Source organism: Nanorana parkeri, unplaced genomic scaffold (genome assembly GCF_000935625.1).
Source record: "Nanorana parkeri isolate BGI_ZX_2015 unplaced genomic scaffold, ASM93562v1 scaffold142, whole genome shotgun sequence".
Classification (NCBI taxonomy): Eukaryota; Metazoa; Chordata; class Amphibia; order Anura; family Dicroglossidae; genus Nanorana; species Nanorana parkeri.
This window is the reverse complement of record NW_017306410.1, coordinates 396989-417180: the sequence shown is the minus strand read 5'-3', so window position 1 is coordinate 417180 and position 20192 is coordinate 396989. Positions and strand designations below refer to the sequence as shown.

General features: G+C 44.4%; 1 protein-coding gene across 1 annotated transcript in view; it reads left to right on the top strand.

Moving 5' to 3' along the window:
• Nucleotides 1–920: 920 nt before the first annotated feature.
• Nucleotides 921–20192, top strand: part of LOC108785100 (coiled-coil domain-containing protein 92) — a 53891-nt gene continuing 34619 nt past the window's right edge. The window contains exons 1-2 of the mRNA XM_018554108.1: nucleotides 921–949; nucleotides 12222–12369. Of these exons, the coding sequence (XP_018409610.1) occupies nucleotides 12240–12369 (130 nt within the window). The 5' untranslated portion in view covers nucleotides 921–949; nucleotides 12222–12239. The remainder of the gene's footprint in view (nucleotides 950–12221; nucleotides 12370–20192) is intronic.

The window sequence follows — 20192 nt, the reverse complement described above, 5'->3', positions numbered from 1 at the left end:
ATGAAGGAGGGTATTACTCCCAGCACAGGGCACAGACTGCAGTATATGTCCCATGCACTGAAGGAGGTATTCCCCCTAGGACTGCAGTATATGTGCCATGCAATGAAGGAGGGTATTCCTCCCAGCACAGGGCCCGGACTACAGTATATGTCCCATGCAATGAAGGAGGGTATTCCTCCCAGGACTGCAGTGACTGCCCCATGCAATGAAGGAGGGTATTCCTCCCAGGACTGCAGTGACTGCCCCATGCAATGAAGGAGGGTATTCCTCCCAGGACTGCAGTGACTGCCCCATGCAATGAAGGAGGGTATTCCTCCCAGGACTGCAATGACTGCCCCATGCAATGAAGGAGGGTATTCCTCCCAGGACTGCAGTATATGTCCCATGCAATGAAGGAGGGTATTCCTCCCAGCACAGGGCCCGGACTGCAGTATATGTCCTATGCTCTGAAAGAGGTATTCCTCCAGGACTGCAGTATATGTCCCATGCAATGAAGGAGGGCATTCCTCCCAGGACAGGGTCCGGACTGCAGTATATACCCCATGCAATGAAGGAGGGTATTCCTCCCAGCACAGGGCCCGGACTGCAGCTAGCACTGCCACAATTAGCCTAGCAGTATATCCCCCGGGAGGTGTCAGTGATGATTTCATCTCCCCTCCCCCTCCTCCTCCATCATCTCTCCGCACTCCGTCCTCGGCTCTCCGGTTCCTGTCACGTTGTTGTGTTTACGCCTCATCGTTCGCCCAGCCTCCTGGCCTGATGCCTCGTTCCATAGGGGGAGGCCTGCAGTATATCGCTGAGGAGGACAGCCAGTCCCTGAGCACTGACACCAAGGACTGAAGAGGGAGGGATGAGCGGTGCTGAGGATTGTTTACATCAGCTGTGCACACTGCGTCAGCCCTCATGAGGTGACTCGGCAGCCCGGCTCCCCTTCTCTCCCTGTGTGCAGGTAAGATGGCTGTGTGCATAGGAAGAATGCATTGTAGGGGAGCTGAGGAGGGAGATCATGGCGCACATGGGGTGGACAGGGGGCTCTGACCGATCACTGTGTACATGGATTATCATTGACAACACTGCTACTTTATAAACTTCCCTCTCATGGTCCATGTGCTGTGTCCATGGTTCTGATTGTTGTCAAGGGTCCATGTGCTGAGTCCATGGTTCTGATTGTTCTCAAGGGTCCATGTGCTGTGCCCATGGTTCTGATTGTTGTCAAGGGTCCATGTGTTGTGTCCATGGTTCTGATTGTTGTCAAGGGTCCATGTGCTGTGTCCATGTTGCTGATCGCTGTCATGGTCCGTGTTCTGTGTCCATGGTGCTGATCGCTGTCATGGTCCGTGTTCTGTGTCCATGGTGCTGATCGCTGTCATGGTCTGTGTTCTGTGTCCATGGTGCTGATGGCTGTCATGGTTCATGTGCTGTGTCCATGGTACTGATGGTTGTCATGGTCCATGTCCTGTGTCCATGGTGCTAATCTTTGTCATGGTCCATGTGCTGCGTTCATAGTGCTGATCGCTGTCATGGTCTATGTGCTGTGTCCATGGTGCCGATCGCTGTCATGGTCCATGTGCTGTGTCCATGTTACTGATGGTGTTGATCGTTGTCATGGTCTATGTGCTGTGTCCATGGTACTGATGGTGTTGATCGCTGTCATGGTCTATGTGCTGTGTCCATGGTGCTGATCGCTGTCATGGTCCATGTGCTGTGTCCATGGTACTGATCGCTGTCATGGTCTATGTGATCCTAGATAGTGGCATGGAGGCAAGCTATGTCTGCATGGAGTTTGCATGTCCTCCCTGTGCTTGCCTGTGTTTTTTCCAGGTACTCTGATTTCTCCCAAAGACGTGCTGGTTGGTTCATTGGCTCCTCCCACGTAGGTATGTATATAGCACTGACAATATGCGCTGTATATACCTTACATTCTCATCAGTGCGCAAGGAGCTTGCAGAGTCCCGCTCTCACATGCATACATGCATTGGATGATTTAGGAAGGAGCCAGTTAGTCTCCCAGCATGTCTAAATCATCCCATGTATGTATGTACAGCATACCTGGCGATGTGGGATCACATGCATGGGCTTACACCGATTGTACAATCTTCTTTAGATTTACCAACAGCTATGTCGTGTATGTCAGTGTTCCTCAACCCTTTTTCATTCACTGCACCCTTATCAGGGTCCCTCCTTTCACATTAGAGGCTCCCCTTCATATCAGAAGCACCCTTCACACCAGAGTCCCTCCTTTCACATTAGAGGCACCCTTCACACCAGAGTCCCTCTTTTCACATTAAAAGCCCCCTTCATACCAGATGCACCCTTCACACCAGCGTCCGTCCTTTCACATTAGAAGCCCCCTTCATACCAGATGCACCCTTCACACCAGCGTCCCTCTATTCACATTTAAAGCTCCCATTCATATCAGAAGCACGCTTCACATCAGAGTCCCTCCATTCACATTAGAGGCTCCCCTTCATATCAGAAGCACCCTTCGCACAAGAGTCCCTCCTTTCTTATTAGAAGTTCCCCTGCACATCAGAAGCACCCTTCACACCAGTGTCCCTCCTTTCACATTAGAAGCCCCCCTTCAAATCAGAAGCACCCTTCACACCAGAGTCCCTCTATTCACATTTAAAGCTCCCCTTCATATCAGAAGCACTCTTCACACCAGAGTCCCTCCTTTCACAGTAGAAGACCTCCTTCATATCAGAAGCACCCTTCACACCAGAGTCCCTCCTTTCACATCAGAAGCCCCCTTCACATCAGGAGCCCTCTTTACATCAGAGCTTCCCCTTTATATCAGAGTCCCCTTTCATATTGGAATCCCCCCCTTTTACATCAGAGTTCCCCCTTCACATTTGAATCCTACCATCAGAAAATGTTGAGGCACCCCTGAGAAAGCCAGAAAGCACTCATTGTGTCATAGCACCCTGGTTGAGAAAGGCTGGTCTATGTAGTGCCAGGACCTCTGATTGGATACAGCTTGCTTGGCTATATTAGGTAGCTCCTCATATAACATTGGCTGGTCTATGTAGTGCCAGGCCTTCTGATTGGATACAGCTTGCTTGGCTATATTAGGTAGCTCCTCATATAACATTGGCTGGTCTATGTAGTGCCAGGCCTTCTGATTGGATACAGCTTGCTTGGCTATATTAGGTAGCTCCTCATATAACATTGGCTGGTCTTATGTAGTGCCAGGCCTTCTGATTGGATACAGCTTGCTTGGCTAGATTAGGTAGCTCCTCATATAACATTGGCTGGTCTATGTAGTGCCAGGCCTTCTGATTGGATACAGATTGCTTGGCTAGATTAGGTTTTTCCTCATATAACATTGGCTGGTCTATGTAGTGCCAGGCCTTCTGATTGGATACAGATTGCTTGGCTAGATTAGGTAGCTCCTCATATAACATTGGTAAAGGTTGATTGTACAAAATTGTACAGTCAGATTGTAATGTGTATGGTGACCCTAAGAAAAGACTTGGAGACCTACCTCTACCTATAAAAAAAACTTACCATAGAACATTCCGTGGAAAAAGCTCTCAAGCTTATCCGATATGTTGCCCAGAGAGCTGGCCCATAAAAGAGAATCGGATACAACTGAACAGATCACACACAAGCACTGGCCACTGGCCAAGTTTTCTTTCCCAGTGGATGTATTGCAGTGATGCTGTGATAACGTATATGTAGGTTTTGTTTCTTTAACCCCTCAGATACCACAATACACCCTTTTGAGTCCACACAAAAAAATATCCAAGCGCTAATTAACCTTGCAGCAGAGAACTAGGGATGTGCAACTGTGTGCGCTCCCAGTTCTCAAGCCTGATATCAGACTGAAAAATTAGCCATGGAGTTATTGTCAACTAAATGTGGTCTGGGCATCTAAGTGTCAAACAACGCTGGCCAGGAAAGGGTTAAAAAGACAATTGCTTGGTTTAAAGCTGAACTCTGCGCAAAAAAAATAAAATCATGTAAATATACTCCTCAAAAGTCAGAGAAGATATAAATCTATTTTCTGTGCACCAAATACCTTTTATTACCTGGTAAAGTATCAGTGACATCATCACTAAGCTACACATAGCCTGTGCAGAGAGCTGTAACGCACGGGCCGAGGAGGTTGAGGTAGGATCGCAGCTGCGGAATTTGGCTTGAACCTGAGCGTGAGGATATGGCTCAGATCGAGGGTTTTCGTTATCACTCTGTATGTGAGGGAGTGATGTTGTAACCCTCTAGCACATCATACGCCAATCCGTATCGAATGGGGGGTTGGAGTTCCCCTATAGGTATGCTCAGGAGTACCCCTGGGAGGCTATATCCTGATCCAGCGGCCTCTAGTTATTATCAATCGTAAGAGTTATTGCAGTCACCTTAACCCCACACTCTCCACAGAGATCACAGGTATATGGTTTACAAGAGGAGCGGAGCAATAATGGTAGCATACAGTTTTGGGAATTAAGTAGCAGATTACTGATCTGTAGTTACATTAATAGCACTACTGAGTATTTGCTGACACTTCCTATGGAGTAGCCACTAGGGCAGGGTACTTGCGATTTGAAGGATGGTTCTACAGTCCATTAACCTCTCCAGGGACTCTAGCAGTATTGTCCTGTCAGTTCCAGAGAGAGATCTGTCCCACTTGCAGCCAGAGGAGAGCAGGAGGAATCGCTGTGAATCCCCCACGGTACTGGAGGAAGTTTGGCAGAGGAGAGCGGCAGGCTGGAGAAGAGGTGTGCGGGTTCCTGTGTCCACTATTCGGCAAGTTGCACTGGCTCGACGGTCGCAACACTAGAACGCCGAGCCATTGCAACTGGCGTCATTATGAGGAGGAGGATCGAGAGGGGGAGGAGCCGAGCGTGCCGTGCGCCGCCTCGGCGTCCTCGTGACGTCACGCCGCTGGGTGAAGAGGCCGGCCCGCGGCCCGAAGCGCCGGACCCGGGATACACTATGACAAGAGCAGAGCTGTGGGAGGGACTCAGCAGACCCCTCCCACTACAGGATGCCTGCAGAAAGCTACAGGAGGGGGGCGGAGACAAGACCAGTCACCTTGCACAAGGAGAGAGAGCTGCTTTGACCCGGTCTTTTATTACAGGAGGCTCCAAGTTCCAGACTGGATTACTGCCCAGATCTGAAAGAAATACACAAAGCTCACCAAGATTCAAGTAAGAATACACATGGAACATTTGTTTATCCCGGAGTTCAGTTTTAAAGATCTAGCTAAATGGCATTGTGAGGTCAGGAAGGACTTTTTACACTTTTGACCAACCAGGACGTGAGCAGCCTTCTATTTGGGGGTGTTATGATGATGATGATGATGATGATGACATAGAAGATAGTTGAATTTGATGTATTTATATAGGAAAACTTGAAAGGTATCTGCATTTGGTGCAGTACTATGAGGGGGGGGGTTTATTATTGGTGACAGGATAACTTGGTCCCGTTAGTAAAATGAAGTAACGTAAAAGATTCAGGAGCAAATTAAGAATCCAAAATCAGTCTAATAATATGTGCTTGGATCATGAGATCTCATGTAAAATATCCACAACCAGCTCACTATTCACAAACTTTAGCTTTCCACTGTGAGATTTGTCTTTTAGTCTCCATCATTCAGAATAGAACGAAGTCGGGGGGGATACGTCGTCTGATGTCTTTCCTGCAGGACTCAATGTCAGCATCCTGTAGATAACCTTCCTACCCCATGGAAAAGGGGAAATAACCAGCAGAATGAAACATGAAGGTGATGCACTGTGCTCCTCGCAAAACCGTTCTGGTTTCAATACGTCTCTTGTGTTTTCACACATGTGAACAGGATGGCTGGTTTCAGAATAATCATTTGTTTTTGGTGTAACGTATGCAGTTCACTTGCCAGAAAAGCAACGTAACCGCAGCTCGGATAGAATTGTATCTCCATGTTTAATAAAGGGTTATCTTTACATATTAAAGCCTTGTATTCTCCAAGCAGATAGAAGATTTATGTATTAAAATTAACAGCTGACATAGCTTCTGTTAAAGAGTGAAAGTTGATTGGTTGTTGTAGGTAACATCTCTGAGGAGACTTAAGTCCCAGAATGTCAGATATTTACTTCCTTTCATCCAAAAGAAAGCTTATGGTTCAAAGAAGCAGAATTATGGACCTGTGTGTGTGTGTCTGTGTATATATATATATTAGGGATGCCCCGATACTGGTATTTGGGTACCGAGTAATACTGATATTTTTTTTCCGGTACTCGCCGATAACGATTACCGGAAGTGCCATTCAGGAAGCCAGGCGGCGTGTAATGACTCGCCACCTGGCTTCCTGATTAGCCGGGAAGCCGGGCAGCGTGTAAAGACTCGCCACCCGGCTTCCTGATTAGCAAGGAAGCTGTCCCCGTGCTTCACTATGTGACGAGATGGCTTTGCATATATACATTTTGCTAGTAAAGAAAGTTGTGTAGCAATACTGACACAGAGTTCCGTTGTAGAGGCTTACTAAACTAATCAGTGGATGGTTGGTGCAATGCTCTGCCTCCTGCTGATTCTCCCTCCTGTCCATGTCCATACTGAGGTACAGGCATTCAGTAACAGGAGGAAGAATGAATGGACTACATGCGTAGTGATGTCACTGTACTTGTATTCCATTGAGAACTAGAAGCCCTTCTTCAAATCAAATAAATATCCCGCCCCATTGACTGCTGTTCCCCTGGTTAGAGAGGCATGAAGTGATTCTTTGATTGGTAACACATGCATCTGAGGTATATCACCAGTAACACCAGGTGCTGAAGTGAGAGGTGCTGAAGTGATTCTTTGATTGGTAACACATGCATCTGAGGTATATCACCAGTAACACCAGCAAGAAGTATATCACCAGTACGCCAAAATTCTTCATCCTGAAAACGCCTTTATTGACTTTTTAAAACATCTGCAATTCAGGTATGTGGGGTGAGGGGTGCCAATGTGGCCATATTTCATGTTATACCCTGAAAATGGGTGTAACATGAAACATGGTCCAAAAAAGTAAACTTAACCTTTTATAGCATGTTCTTCTCTCTGCATATAGCAAGTGCATTCTGCAGCCTCCCCCCTTATACAGTGTGCACTGTGCTACTCTTGTGCACCAGCCTCAGCTGCCATAATAAAGACATACACTGCCCATAAACACAAGGACCCCTGTCACCTGACACGGATCCAGGCAAGTTTTTATTGCTGGTGTTAGGAGTATAAATGGGTGAGCTGATCCCTGATCACTCAATGCTCTCCACTGGGAACAGAGACTGAGAGCTAACTGATCATCGCTCAGCTCTCATTCATAGAGCCAGTGTTCTATCGAAAGCTCCAACTCGTCAAAAGCTCCAACTAACTCACTGCCGGGTACTTGCAAGTTGGAGATTTCGACCAGACAGAGTTAGACTGCAAAACACAAAGAGTGACGGAGCTCTGCACAGCTGCATTTTAACAATTTTCAGCAGGTGACAAACTGGACGAGTATTCTGAAAACGCTATGCGTGCATGCGCACCGCAACTGTACAGAGCTCCAGTCTTTCTGAGCACCAGAAGTGAGGTAGTTGGAACTTTCGATAGAACACCGGCATCAGTGAAAACAGTCCTTAGGCAGTGCGGGAGCTAAACATGCCTTAGCAACTCCCCTCTATGACCTGTAAGCTTAGAGCCAACGGAGGGAGTTTTACACCAGGGGTAGGCATACTCTAGCCCTCTAGCTGTTGTGGAACTACAAGTCCCATGAGGCATTGCAAGACTCTGACAGCCACAGGCATGACTCCCCGAGGCAGATGCTTGATGGCATTTGTAGTTTCACCACAGCTGAAGGGCTGGAGTTTGCCTACCCCTGTTTTACACCAATCACTTCCTTTGTGGCTCTCGTGGGGTTTGTCAGAACTGCAAAGCAAGTGACTAGTTTAAAGCTTCCTGTGCTGACTTTTTCAGGGTTATTCACCAAAGGGTGAGAGTTTGGGGAAGGCAGGAGAAGTGAAGAATCTAGGACAACATAGCTGAACTGGAAAGTGGGCTGAATTGGAGAATTTGTATCAAATCAGCTATTTTGGCCTAGATTGTTCACTTCTCCTGCCTTCTCCAAAGTCTTCACCCTTTTGTGAATAACCCTGTTTGTTTACAGGTCACAGGAGGAAGCTAGTGAAGCATGTTGGGCTCCATGTTGTCATAGGACTGTTTACATTAAACACTGTAGACACATCGTCCTGGGTGACATGCCTGAGCTGGGGATTTTCTGTGTTTTTGTAATGCCTCCCTGTCTGCTGCCCAAGTCCGCCATGACAGTTTTTTTGGGTGGGTGATTTAGGAGCGCTAGGGAATTTTTGGGGGTTCTTTAGCACAACCACGCACACCTCCTGGCCCTCGCCGCTGCCTGTCACCATATTGAAGACCAAAAATACAGAACAGTCACATGTGCACAGTTTAGTCATTGAATTCAGGAACAGTGTCACAGCGCCATTCATGTTCATCTAGTCCTACCATGTTGTAATTCTCTCTGCTGCCAATATGTGCAATGAGATAGGTTGTCTGTGGTCTCTGCTGTAGTTGTTAGGATGTTGGGCTATGGTGTATGTTGTTGTGTGCTGTTACCAGAGAACAAGATATGAAGTGTGCTATCGTGTCCGATGTGCTTTGTACACTTTCAGTACAGTGTACCATGTCCAGCCCACAGGGTGTGATGTATGCTGTGTCCATTGTGCAAGGCCTGGTACGTGCCTCTGCCTCATCCAATAGTCAGTGGGTCAGACAGGAAGTGACATTAGTGTAGCCTTAAATTATATCCGGTTTTTAATAAATAAGTCTGACAAATGAAGTTAGAGTTTTCATCCCCTGCTGCCTTAAGGCAAAAATAAATAGCAACATTTTGTTTTGTTTTAGTTTTTTTTCCACTCAATTTCAGATTTTTATAGCAGATTGTAAGGTGTGCACACGCAGTGAATGCCAAGGAGTCCACTTTGTTCTTTTTTTCTGCTTGAATGGGCAGCATCAGATTGATTTTCTCTTGAGCTGGAACAGAATTTAATGTGAACTTGAGTAGTATCATTAAGTGACTTCCTGAAAGAAGCGATTTCTGCTGCATATCCAGAAATAGATCTCTGCTCCATATTGTTCATCAGAATTATGTTTACTCAAACGAATACTCAAACGAATAAGCCAGTAGGTTTGCCTGAGCTTCAGCAGATCTCTGCGTTCAACCCGGACCCGACCCCATACACTAAGGTCACAGTGAGGAGGTACATATCTATTGGTGACCCTTTCCAAATATGCAAATAACATATTCACATTCTTTCAGTGTATTTAGCAGTTGATGGAGGTCCTCACAAGGCCTAGAGTACCATTCTGACGACCCGGAGTAACCTCCTGATGAGCTATACGCCTAGTGTAGTAATTTCTACAAGTTTGCCTATACAAATATTCTAGATACACTGCCTGGCCCCCCCCTCCCCCCCAAAAAAAATAAAATAAAAGTCACACGCTCTAATATTTTGCTGAATCTCCTTTAGCTTTCATTACAACACACATTCGCCATGGCATTGTTTCTATAAGATCATGCAATTTCACAAAATCTATTTCCATCCAGAGTTGCATTCATTTTTCACCAAGATCTTGTAGTGATGGGAGAATCGGACCACTGTATTAGGTTCTAAGACTAGAAAATAACTCTACCTGCAATACTTACTTCAACTCAGGAGCTTTCACCTCAAGATGTCCTCAGTCTTCTGGGTTGAATGATGCCCATCGTCACTTTACCTGGAAGATCGAATACTCTACTGTGCGTGCAGAGCCCTTAGCTAACGCTGAATGTATTTCAAAACAGTAGAAAACAAGTTAGCTTCAAACACCACATCGATAAGCACTAGCCAACCAGTGCATATGTGGCTTTCCTGCCTAATATGTCTACTTTATGTCACCTAAGAAGGTTTCACCATGGTGCCCTTCATTCACTGGGATACGACCCACTGGATCACGTGAGTGGACAAAAAAAAATAAGCAAAGGATAACATACAGGCTCAGGGCCTCCAAGAGGAGAGAAGGGGGCAATTAACACTTGACAATAACCCTGACCCTTAATCTAGTTTCTAGCTCTAAATGAACTACTAAAAGTCTGTACTTATCACATGCAGTTAAGGTGCACTTTGGAAATACTGGACTAGTTCCAACCCAAAGTTCTCCACTGGTTCTTACAAATTCCAGAAGGCTAAAGAGGATGGCAGAACATAATTCCCTGATTAACAATGGAGGATTGGTTAGCCTTTCTAAGCCAAGGTGCAGTGGCACACTGGTTTCCCTCCTGGCCTCCTCAGGGGTGTCTCAAAAGTTTGTGTAGTGGAAGTGTGATATGACGGGGGAGTGAGAATTGATGTTAAGGTGACTCCTGAGGTAAAAGGGAAACACTGATATGAAAGGGGGGACTCTGATATGAAAGTGGGGCTACTGATGCAAAGGGTGACCCTGATGTGAAGGGGGTGACATCTTTATTTGAAGGGGGCACTTTGATGTGAAGGGGGAACACACTTTTTTTGGTGTTTTTGTGTGGGAACCCCCTTAAAATCTATGACATTTTAGACTGGGGTACATCCAGATTTTGCATACTTTTAAAGGGTGCTATAGCTAAAAATAAGTTGAGAAATGCTGATATATCAAATTGGGTTGTAATAAACTGGCCTCAGTTGTTTTGGTTGTAAATAAACTAGCCGCTCCTTGCAGTTTTGCTGTGTAATCAGTGTAGATGTAAACAGTGATTTGCAGAGCTCTTTCTAGCCTATATAGTTCATCATGAATGCATGACCTGACACCCAGGAAGAGGCACAATGCAATGACGTCTTGGGTTACTTGACAAAAGTAGACATATTAGGCAGGAAAGCCACATATGCACTGGTTGGCTAGTGCTTATCGATGTGGTGTTTGAAGCTAACTTGTTTTCTGCTGTTTTGAAATACATTCAGCGTTAGCTAAGGGCTCATTCACAGCAGCGGCTGCGTTAGAAAACAGCAGCTGGTGTGTGCTGTGTTGAGAGCGCTGCCAATGTGTTGAGAACAATGTAAGCTTGTACAACATTGCGATTTGGTGTACTGCGTAGAGGAGAGAGCAGAGTGACGTAGGGATGGGCTGCTGCTGCTCAGATGCTGAGGCCCATGACTGGGAAAAAGTGATGAGCTAACTTTATTGCTTAAAGTGACCCTGTCATTTCTATTACAGAATCCAAAGGGAAGATCTCTGCAGTAGAAGAGCCATTATACTCACCTCTCTCTGTAGTCCATGTGCCCCACCTTCCCTCTGTTCCAATGCTGCAGCCTCTGACTGCATTTGACACTTCCAGGAGAGGCAGATGCCTGAGCCCCCAGCCATATATGCGGTTTCTTCCCCTGACCCCCTACATCACTATAAGACTTAGGGGTCAGAGAATGGAACCACAGTGGTGCTGGCAGACACATCCAACACTCTCGAGTGAGTTATACAGAGGCTGGAGCAGTGGAAGAGAGGGAGGTAGGTGGATATAATAGCTCTTCTATTGCAGGGAGCTTCCTTTTAGATTTTGGAACTGACAGGGTCGCTCTAACTGCAAAATGTAGGTAATCAGGCTGAATGTGCTATCTGGCAGAGCTATGCAAATCTCAGGACTGTATAGACCAAAATATAAATCCTATGGCCAGTCCACTCAACAGTTATATTTACTTTTTTGGTAGATTCTGAAATGTTAAACCATTTGACCCTTTGTATATCTTTTGAAAACTTCAATAGTAAGATACTTGCTGCAGAATTAATAAGGGTTCTAGGGGTGCCCCTTTCTCTGTGCTGGGTTTTTATTTATTTTATATTGTTTAGAATTCATCAGGACTGGGTACATCAAGGCCAAAAACTTCAAGGTGAACCAGGCTTAGAGTCAGGAAATATAGTAGGGGAGTCCCAGTGCTAAGGTCCCCAAAAGATATTAGTAGCCAGTCTGGATAACAGAATGCACTTATAACTAAAATTTTTATTTTGGTGGACTTAACCTTTAAATTGGCATCTGACTAAATTGCCACTAGTCTAAATTCCCTGCTCTGACATGGCTGGTCCCCAGCCGATGCTGACACAGGAGCTGAGCTAGCAACCCAACCTCATAAAAATTGACAGCCGTTACAGAAACAGCAAAATTTCTGCCCGCTTTGCAAAGCAGCACTGGAAGCACGGAAGGCGGTTAGTGTATAAAAACTTTGTCTTCCTGTTTACAGTTATCATGAAATTCTCTTTTTCCATAGGAGTTGACTCTCGCTGTAATGGAGACACAGCCCCTGGAGCAGCAAATCCAAAGTGTGGAGCGCAATATTGCGTTTTTAAAAAAAGAACAGCTGGATCTGTTGCATGATCTTCACCTGGAAATTCTCAGACTGCAAAAGCATTGCACAGGTAAGCTTCTAGTTCATTTATGACCCTTCTCCTTTACTTTCCACTGTACGTTTTGAGGCTTTATTTCTGCAACATGGTCTGCCATCACCACCAAGTTTTTGTTAATCTGAATATGGGATTTTTGTCTAAATTTGCATAGAATATATCAAATAGATATAATATACAGTATATACAGAATATATTAAATTAATGGGACCTGCAGGAATTTCCTGTGCCACTATCTAACAGTTTTTTTTTTACCAAGGGCAGACTTTCCTTGACTAGCTTGTTATAGCTTGTTAGGATGTGGTGGCTCATACATCAAGTTGCAGCAGCCTTTGGGGCGTGCCTGGATACAATGTGCATGTTTTACAGCAAGTTCAAGATGGATTGACTGCAGGGATGCAAAGTACTGATGAATATGAACGAACCAGCAGTATTTGTATCAGAAAAACAGCTTTGAGGAAGCATTGTATCCAACATAGTGGACACGTGCCAATAGACTGGTCATTTCACCTGCCATGTTTTACCAGTGTCAACGATGGATATTAATGCTTAAAGCAAATAGAAATAAACTCTATAAATAAAAAAATTGGTAGGTTAACTCTCTTCTGCCAAAAACCTCTTCTCTTTACTCAAGCAAATTTTAATTTCTGTGTACACTGTTAGGCGCATGCGCCATGCAGTATGCACTTCAGTGATATCTCCTTCGCACACCATACCAATGTACCCCAGAATTCAACAGGGGCTAGAACAACTGGTGGATGGTGCTGCAGTATACAGTTTAGCAGATATGTTCTCCTTACACCATTCTGCTTCAGAATATAATTGTATTGGTATTCCTTCAGCATGACATAAAAATGCAACATTTCGGAACCTCGCAGGGTCCCTTTTGTGCGAGGTTCCTAGCCTGACATAGGGTCCCTCCGTGCGAGTGTCCTTGCCTGATGAAGGGACCCTGCAAGATTCCAAAATGTTGCATTTTTATGTCATGATAAAGAAATACCAAAAAAATATATATTTTGAGACAGGATGATGTACGAACAACATATCCACTATGCAGTATGCACTCTTGGCTCATTCCCAGCATCTGTGGGATGATGCAGCTCCTGTAGATAAGGGTTACATCATCAGTGGACACCCAGTGGCCAAAAAGGATCGAAAAGAATCATTAGCGGAGATGGTGGCAGTGGGGTATGCCTAGATCTGTCATCGTTGGAGGACATCACAGTAGTAGCTAGGTGTGTCCCATAATCTGCAAATATGATATATGGCAAAAGCACACCTCCACCACCCAGTTTTCTTCCAATTTAAATAGTTCCAGGTTGTTTTATTGGATTACATGACTGTATCTTGCCATGTTGGTCAGCGTTTCACTTTAAAGAGGCCATTCAGGGCAAAGGAAATTCTACAGAAGCCATGGCGAATTTCTCTCTATTCCCCACACAGATTCATTTTTATTTTACACATAAAAAAGTTGGGATTGCAGCTGGATAAGTGACAGTGCTAGGGTGAATTATATTGATGCCTGTATTTTAGCATTGTTACCCATTTATAGAGAAATTCCCACAAAAAAATATTACATTTTGATTTTAGCAGCCGGGGACCAAGTACCTATAGCACCTGCCACCATTTTTATTGGTGGCTCCATTGTGGAATAAAATCACCTCTTTATGTTAAAGCTGGCTGTAGCTCCACTCTAGTCCAAATGCCAAAAAAATTTAAATTCTGTTGGGGGAGGTAAAGCCAGCACTAAGCCCCCGCCCCCTTTCTAAGCTGTTTGTTTACTATCATGAATGCCAGGGCTGTGTGATAGAGCTGCCAGTTGCTAGTAAACATAAACATACCGGACATCAGCAGCTATATCACACAGCCCTCACAGTGCTGATTGCTGATGCTATGTGATCTATTTGCCAGGGCTACCTATAAATACACAACCCTGGCAGATAGATCACAGCCCTGCAGATCTAAGTGAGCTTTTACCACTACGAATGAACAATCATTGCTGTCCGGGCTGTGCCATACACAGTACCAGCCCCAACATCGCTGTTTCTTCATTCATAAAAGATCACTCAGCGCTGCGGGGCTGTGATCTATCTGCTAGGGCTGGATATTTGCAAGCAACTCCGGCAAATAGATGTGCTTTACGTGAGTTGCATCCCATGCTGTTTGCTAAATACTGAGGAAAAGTCATAGAGAGGTGGTCTGGGCTGTGTCTAAGCCATCTGTGGAATAGCAAAAAGTTTTCCTGGCACACTCACAAGCTAGCATGTAAAAAAACTTGTCTCCCACTAAGGTTAAAAACAGAGGTTGGGATACACGTCTTCTGCAGAAAATGTGAAAGCCGCACAGCCGCGCCAAGGCACCTCTTATACTGCGGTCCTAACTCTAAACTATCAGAGGATCCATCTTGGAGCACACGGGGCAGAAGATAAAATTGGGTGCAGGTTTGTCAGGAGGAAGCCCAACAACCTTAAAGGCACAGAGACGCACAAGGGATCCCGCACATCCCAATGGCAGCTGAGACCCCCCATGCGTCACTGCACCAAAATAGTCAAGCAAAACAGATGACAAACGCACTCATCAATTCGTCACCAGCTTTACAGTAAGGTGCACACGGAATGGGCTTTAAACAGTAAAATAGCAAATAAGCCATCTGTGGAGCCCAGTACACTGCGCTCTAGCCACGGGAGACAGCTGTCTGCTGTATGCTCCATCACCACCCACCCATTGGCTGATCCAGCGATTCTTCCTAGGGACCGGCTGTATGTGCGTATCTTGTACCAAGCATGTATATATTGTCATTTTCTGATGTCACGTTTCTCACCGGGCCATTTTAGCTTATATGATCTGACTTTCTTTCCATGTGGCATGCTACATGGTGATTATTGTGGCCTTGGACAGGGTGGTGGGATGTCAGCAGCTGTTATTTCCATGTCCTTTTAGATGGCGGTGACAGTGCTGGTCTCCAGTGCTTGATTACTTCCGATTAATCACTTTGAGCAAAACACATAAAGGTTTATTCTTTGATGTCTATTTGATCTGCGCATACCTGTATATTTTCACAATAAATCTTACAGTTAAGCAAGACAAAAAAGGAATGAAGAGGTTTCATTTTACTACGATCCTTAGCCACTTGAAGACCGGGGTGTTAAACCCCCTTCCTGTCCAGGCCATTTTTCACTATTCAGCACTGAGGTACTTTGACTGACATTTCATGCAACGCTGTACTGAAATGAACAAAATTAATTTAATATAATCGTTTTGGGACAGGTAGAGCTTTCTTTTAGTGGTATTTAATCACCACTGGGGTTTTTATTTGTTACTATATAAAAAATTACCAAAATGTTTGGGGAAAAAACAGTTTTCCCAACATTATGTTATGAAACATTTATTATTACCCATTTTTTTTTCTAAATTATAAAAGATGTGGTTCGGTCGGTAAAATAGGAACCAAACATGTCAAGCCTTAAAATTGTGTGCACTTCAACATTCGCAGTGATATGTAACATGTGTGGTGCAATCATGGTTTTCGCACGTAGACACACCCGATGATTGCACTGTTTACCTTTGTATGTGCATATTATGTGGGGGTGGGGACTTACAATTTGTTGTTTTGATATGCAACTTTTTTTTTTACATTTTTATTGCTATCACATTGCGGGTTAACAAGCTGCAGCAATGGAATGTCCCTCTGTGTCCTCACATCCTATACACTGTGTTGGATCCTTAGATTTTCATAGGCAGCCCTGCCTCAAGGGTTTAGAACACATTTTTGCCTTGAGAAATCTCCCAAATGGGGATATAGAGAGCTACTTTAAACTAAAAGCTGGGCTTAAACCACTTGTTATACAAATGGCCATAGTTCACTAACAATTAGAGCTTGTTCACACTAGGTGTGTAATCTGAATTGATCAATGCAGGTTCACTGCAAGGGTGCATAGAAAACAATTGTTCTCTATGTGCCCTGTTCACCCCATACACGTACAGTGATGTCAGTTGCATAAAAATGCAGCATGTCAAAGTAAACAGTGTGGTTCTTTGTAACAGTGCATCACGTTGCCCTTCACAGTGCACATGTTATATGGTGCATAACCCATGCATGCTGGTGTAAACAGACTCTAATAGACTTTGTGAAGCTGGACTAGTAAATATGTAACATAAGGCATGTGTAATTGTAGCTACAAAAATGCATATATTTGGCTACCATTTAGCCATATATTACAACTCCAAGGCTGTAATCAGCCTTTGGAACCTATATTGTTTTTGCTATTTTAATGTATGCCTTTTGTTTGTCTCCGGTTGGGCATTGAAAACATACTTTAAACACACACACTGGAATAAACCTATTGCTGACAATGCAGGATATTCATTGCGAAGGTATGAATGATAATACATCTATTTTTTTATTGTGGAGTGTCTTCCCATCAGGGTTGGATTTGCCAATAAACACAGTAGGCATGTCTCTAGATGCAGTAGAGACTGTATTGTTATCAGCCACATAGTTTTCCCCATCAGAAATATAGTCATCTCATATACAGGTGAAACTCGAATATTTAGAATATCGTGCAAAGTTCATTTATTTCACTAATGCAACTTAAAAGGTGAAACTAATATATGAGATAGACTCATTACATGCAAAGCAAGATAATTCAAGCCGTGATTTGTCATAATTGTGATGATTATGGCTTACAGCTCATGAAAACCCCAAGAACCCCAAATCCACAACCTCAAAAAAGTAGATTATCACATGCAATCAATAAAACATGGATTGTACATAGAACAATATCAGACCTCTGAAAAGGTGCAAGCATGCATATGTACTCAGTACTTGGTTTGGGCCCCTTTTGCAGCACTTACTGCAATTACTTTAGCACGATATTCTAATTATTCGAGTTTCACCTGTAAGCTTAATTCCATTTTCTCACAATATTTTAAGCCAGGTTAGGACCAGGAAATCAAAGAAATGTTCTTTGTGAAAGAGATGGGCATCTGTCTTGGGCTCTAGTGTTGGAATTCTTACTATGCTTTTCAGCATTTATTATAACTACTTTGCTACGCCTACTAACTCATTTGACTTCACCCAGCATTTAAGTGACCCTCTCATTTGCCCATGCAGGACAAAGTTTCAGGTTCACCTTAACCCCCAGACCCCCTAAAGCACATACCTTTCCTCACTCCCATGCTGTGGTTATTGGCTGCCAGAATTGGGGAGGGAAAGTCTTGTGGGAGCTGTCAATCAGCTTGTCACAGCTCACAAAGGACTATGGACTACTTCCCCAGTCCCATGTTTGGTCCAATCACGATGGTTTGGTGCTGTCACATGGTAGAAGGCTAATGGTTCAAATACTTAACAATAGTGAGCAGTGCCATGCATTTCACTTCTTTACCGGTGACCGAACGGAGTGGTGCCGGAACTAGTAAAGGTATATAAGTAAGCAAGTATGCAAGTAATCCAATCCCCCTTCCCCGGCACTACATGTCCCATAATTCATAGCACGAAAGCATGCATACACAGCCCTTGCAAGACATGTTCAATTTTGCTGGGGGTTTGCCCTGCAAATATCTGTAAACGTTCATTCCATGTGGATATGTTCTAAAGTGAATGTTATTTTGTTGCTTCTTTATAAGGGGCTGTATTTTTAAGTTTTTATCATGTAATATCTCATTATGGCCACTAGGTAGTGCTGGGGAACATAGAAAGTAAACGCTTGTGCCTAATCACGTGCGTGCGCGCACACACAAACACGTAACTATGCTCCTTTTACCATGTAGTGGCCATAATGTGATATTACAGGAAAACATAAAAAAAATTGATTACACTTGTAATGAAGAAAATCTAAAGAACTTTCATTTTGCCATACACCCACACAGAACGAATGTTCAAAGATATTCTGAGGGTGAACAGACCTGTAAATTATTTATAAATAGACCCCTAAGGCTTGATTTTACAGCTTACCAGTACCTACAAGGTTATTCACAAAAGGGTAAAGAGTTTGGAGAAGGCAGTGAACAGTCTAGGACAAAATAGCTGATTTGGAAAAATTCTCCAATTCAGCTCCCTTTCCAGTTCAGCTATGTTGTCCTAGATTGTTCACTTTTCCTGCCTTCTCCAGCCTGTCTGCCAAGATTCTGCTTTCCATTGAAAATAAAAGAGAAATTAATTGTGATTTTAGTGCCATTGTTACAAAGGTTGAAGATGCATTTATCCACAATGCCTATAGCTGCAGAGGTGAATGAGGGCTGGTTTTAAAGTGCTTTCACTGCTTGATTGAAATATGTAAGTCCTTTAATGTCCAAGGTGTGAACACAGGTTCACTTCAACTGACCCTTTTGGTTTGACCTACATTGACAAAGGAAAGCATTGCTTTAAGATCCACAGTTATAGACCTTTCTTTGGCTAAACAATTACTGGGAACACACAGCTCTCAGATATTCCCCACACATTGTGATTATACTCTGTCTCCTCTTCTCCACACACAGACACCAGGAATAGGGAGAGAAAACAAATCACAGTGATAGGATCCATAGACATAGAAGACACATCAGTGGAAGAGTGTGAAAGGGATATGCATACATGGAAAAAAGATTGCAATCAATAAGAAGGTGGGGGGTTTGTTCCATTCAACGAACAGACCTATTTTGCTAGTTACATATAAACCTAGCGTATTGAGCTGGTAATGATTTTACCAAGGACACAGCTTTCATGTATCAGTGAGATTCACTGTACTGTAAATGATGAATCACACCAGCTAAACCGTTGTTCCATTTAGAACCTGAGCTTTCTATTATAGAGAATTGTCACATGCCAGATTCCCTAGACCCTCATATAAAACACTCACTGCCAGATGGGTTAAAATAATTACAGAACACAATAGCCATAGGAAAACTGAGCCCACCGTAGTTTTCTGCCCGTGGCAAGGTTTATGGTGTATGCCTGAAATTCAGCTGATCATTTTTTTTTTTTTATACTTATTGCTTTCTAAATGGACTGAAAGCAAAACAGCACATAAATGCACCCTCCAAATCCAGGCTGCGGGCAAAATATAACTGAAACCTCCAGCTTCAGCTCTGTTAGTATCAGTATGCAGTGGTGTATTCTGGTTTGGAGCTGCCCTAGGCAAGATGAAACTAGCGCACCCGACCCCCCCTAAATCTGCAGGATCTGTGGTGGGCTCTGCCATAGAGCCCACCATAGATCCTGCAAAGCCCCCGAGACCCCACAGAGCCCACCACAGCTCCTGCACAGCCCACCCGAGACTCTCAGATGGGCTGTGCAGAATCCATGCTGGGCTCTGCAGGATCCCTTTAGCAGCAGTGTGATCATCTTACCTGCTGCTTGGTCCCCGGCCTCCTCCACTGCTGGATTGGTTCTTCTCTGACCCGGCTTCTTACGGCGCCCTGGCCCCGCCCCCTCCTGCTGCTCCATCTCACCCCCTCCTGCTGCTCTGACTCCTCTGCCTCTTCCGCCGCCTCCACGCCGATTTCTATGGCTCCTCACCGACTCCATTCTTTGACTCCTCTGCCCGGCTGCCCGTGTGGCCTGGGAACTACAAAGGGTGGTACTCACAGACAGAGAATATTTTGTTTGGCTTTTTGAAGACCCAGGTTTATGGCCACTGGGAAAATTAGACCACAGCCAGTCATAAAAAATTTGTAAGTTGTCAGCCATCTATACAAGATGAATGGCAGAGCCACTCAGTATGTGAAAGGCTTGCTGCTGGTATAAACTATTTAAATCATAACTCCAGGCAAAAGTGCTCTTAACATGGCTCTAGAACATGGTGACTCAAGAATCGTTAGACCTCTGCAGCAGGGGGGGGGGGGGGGGAACTTCTGGGGCT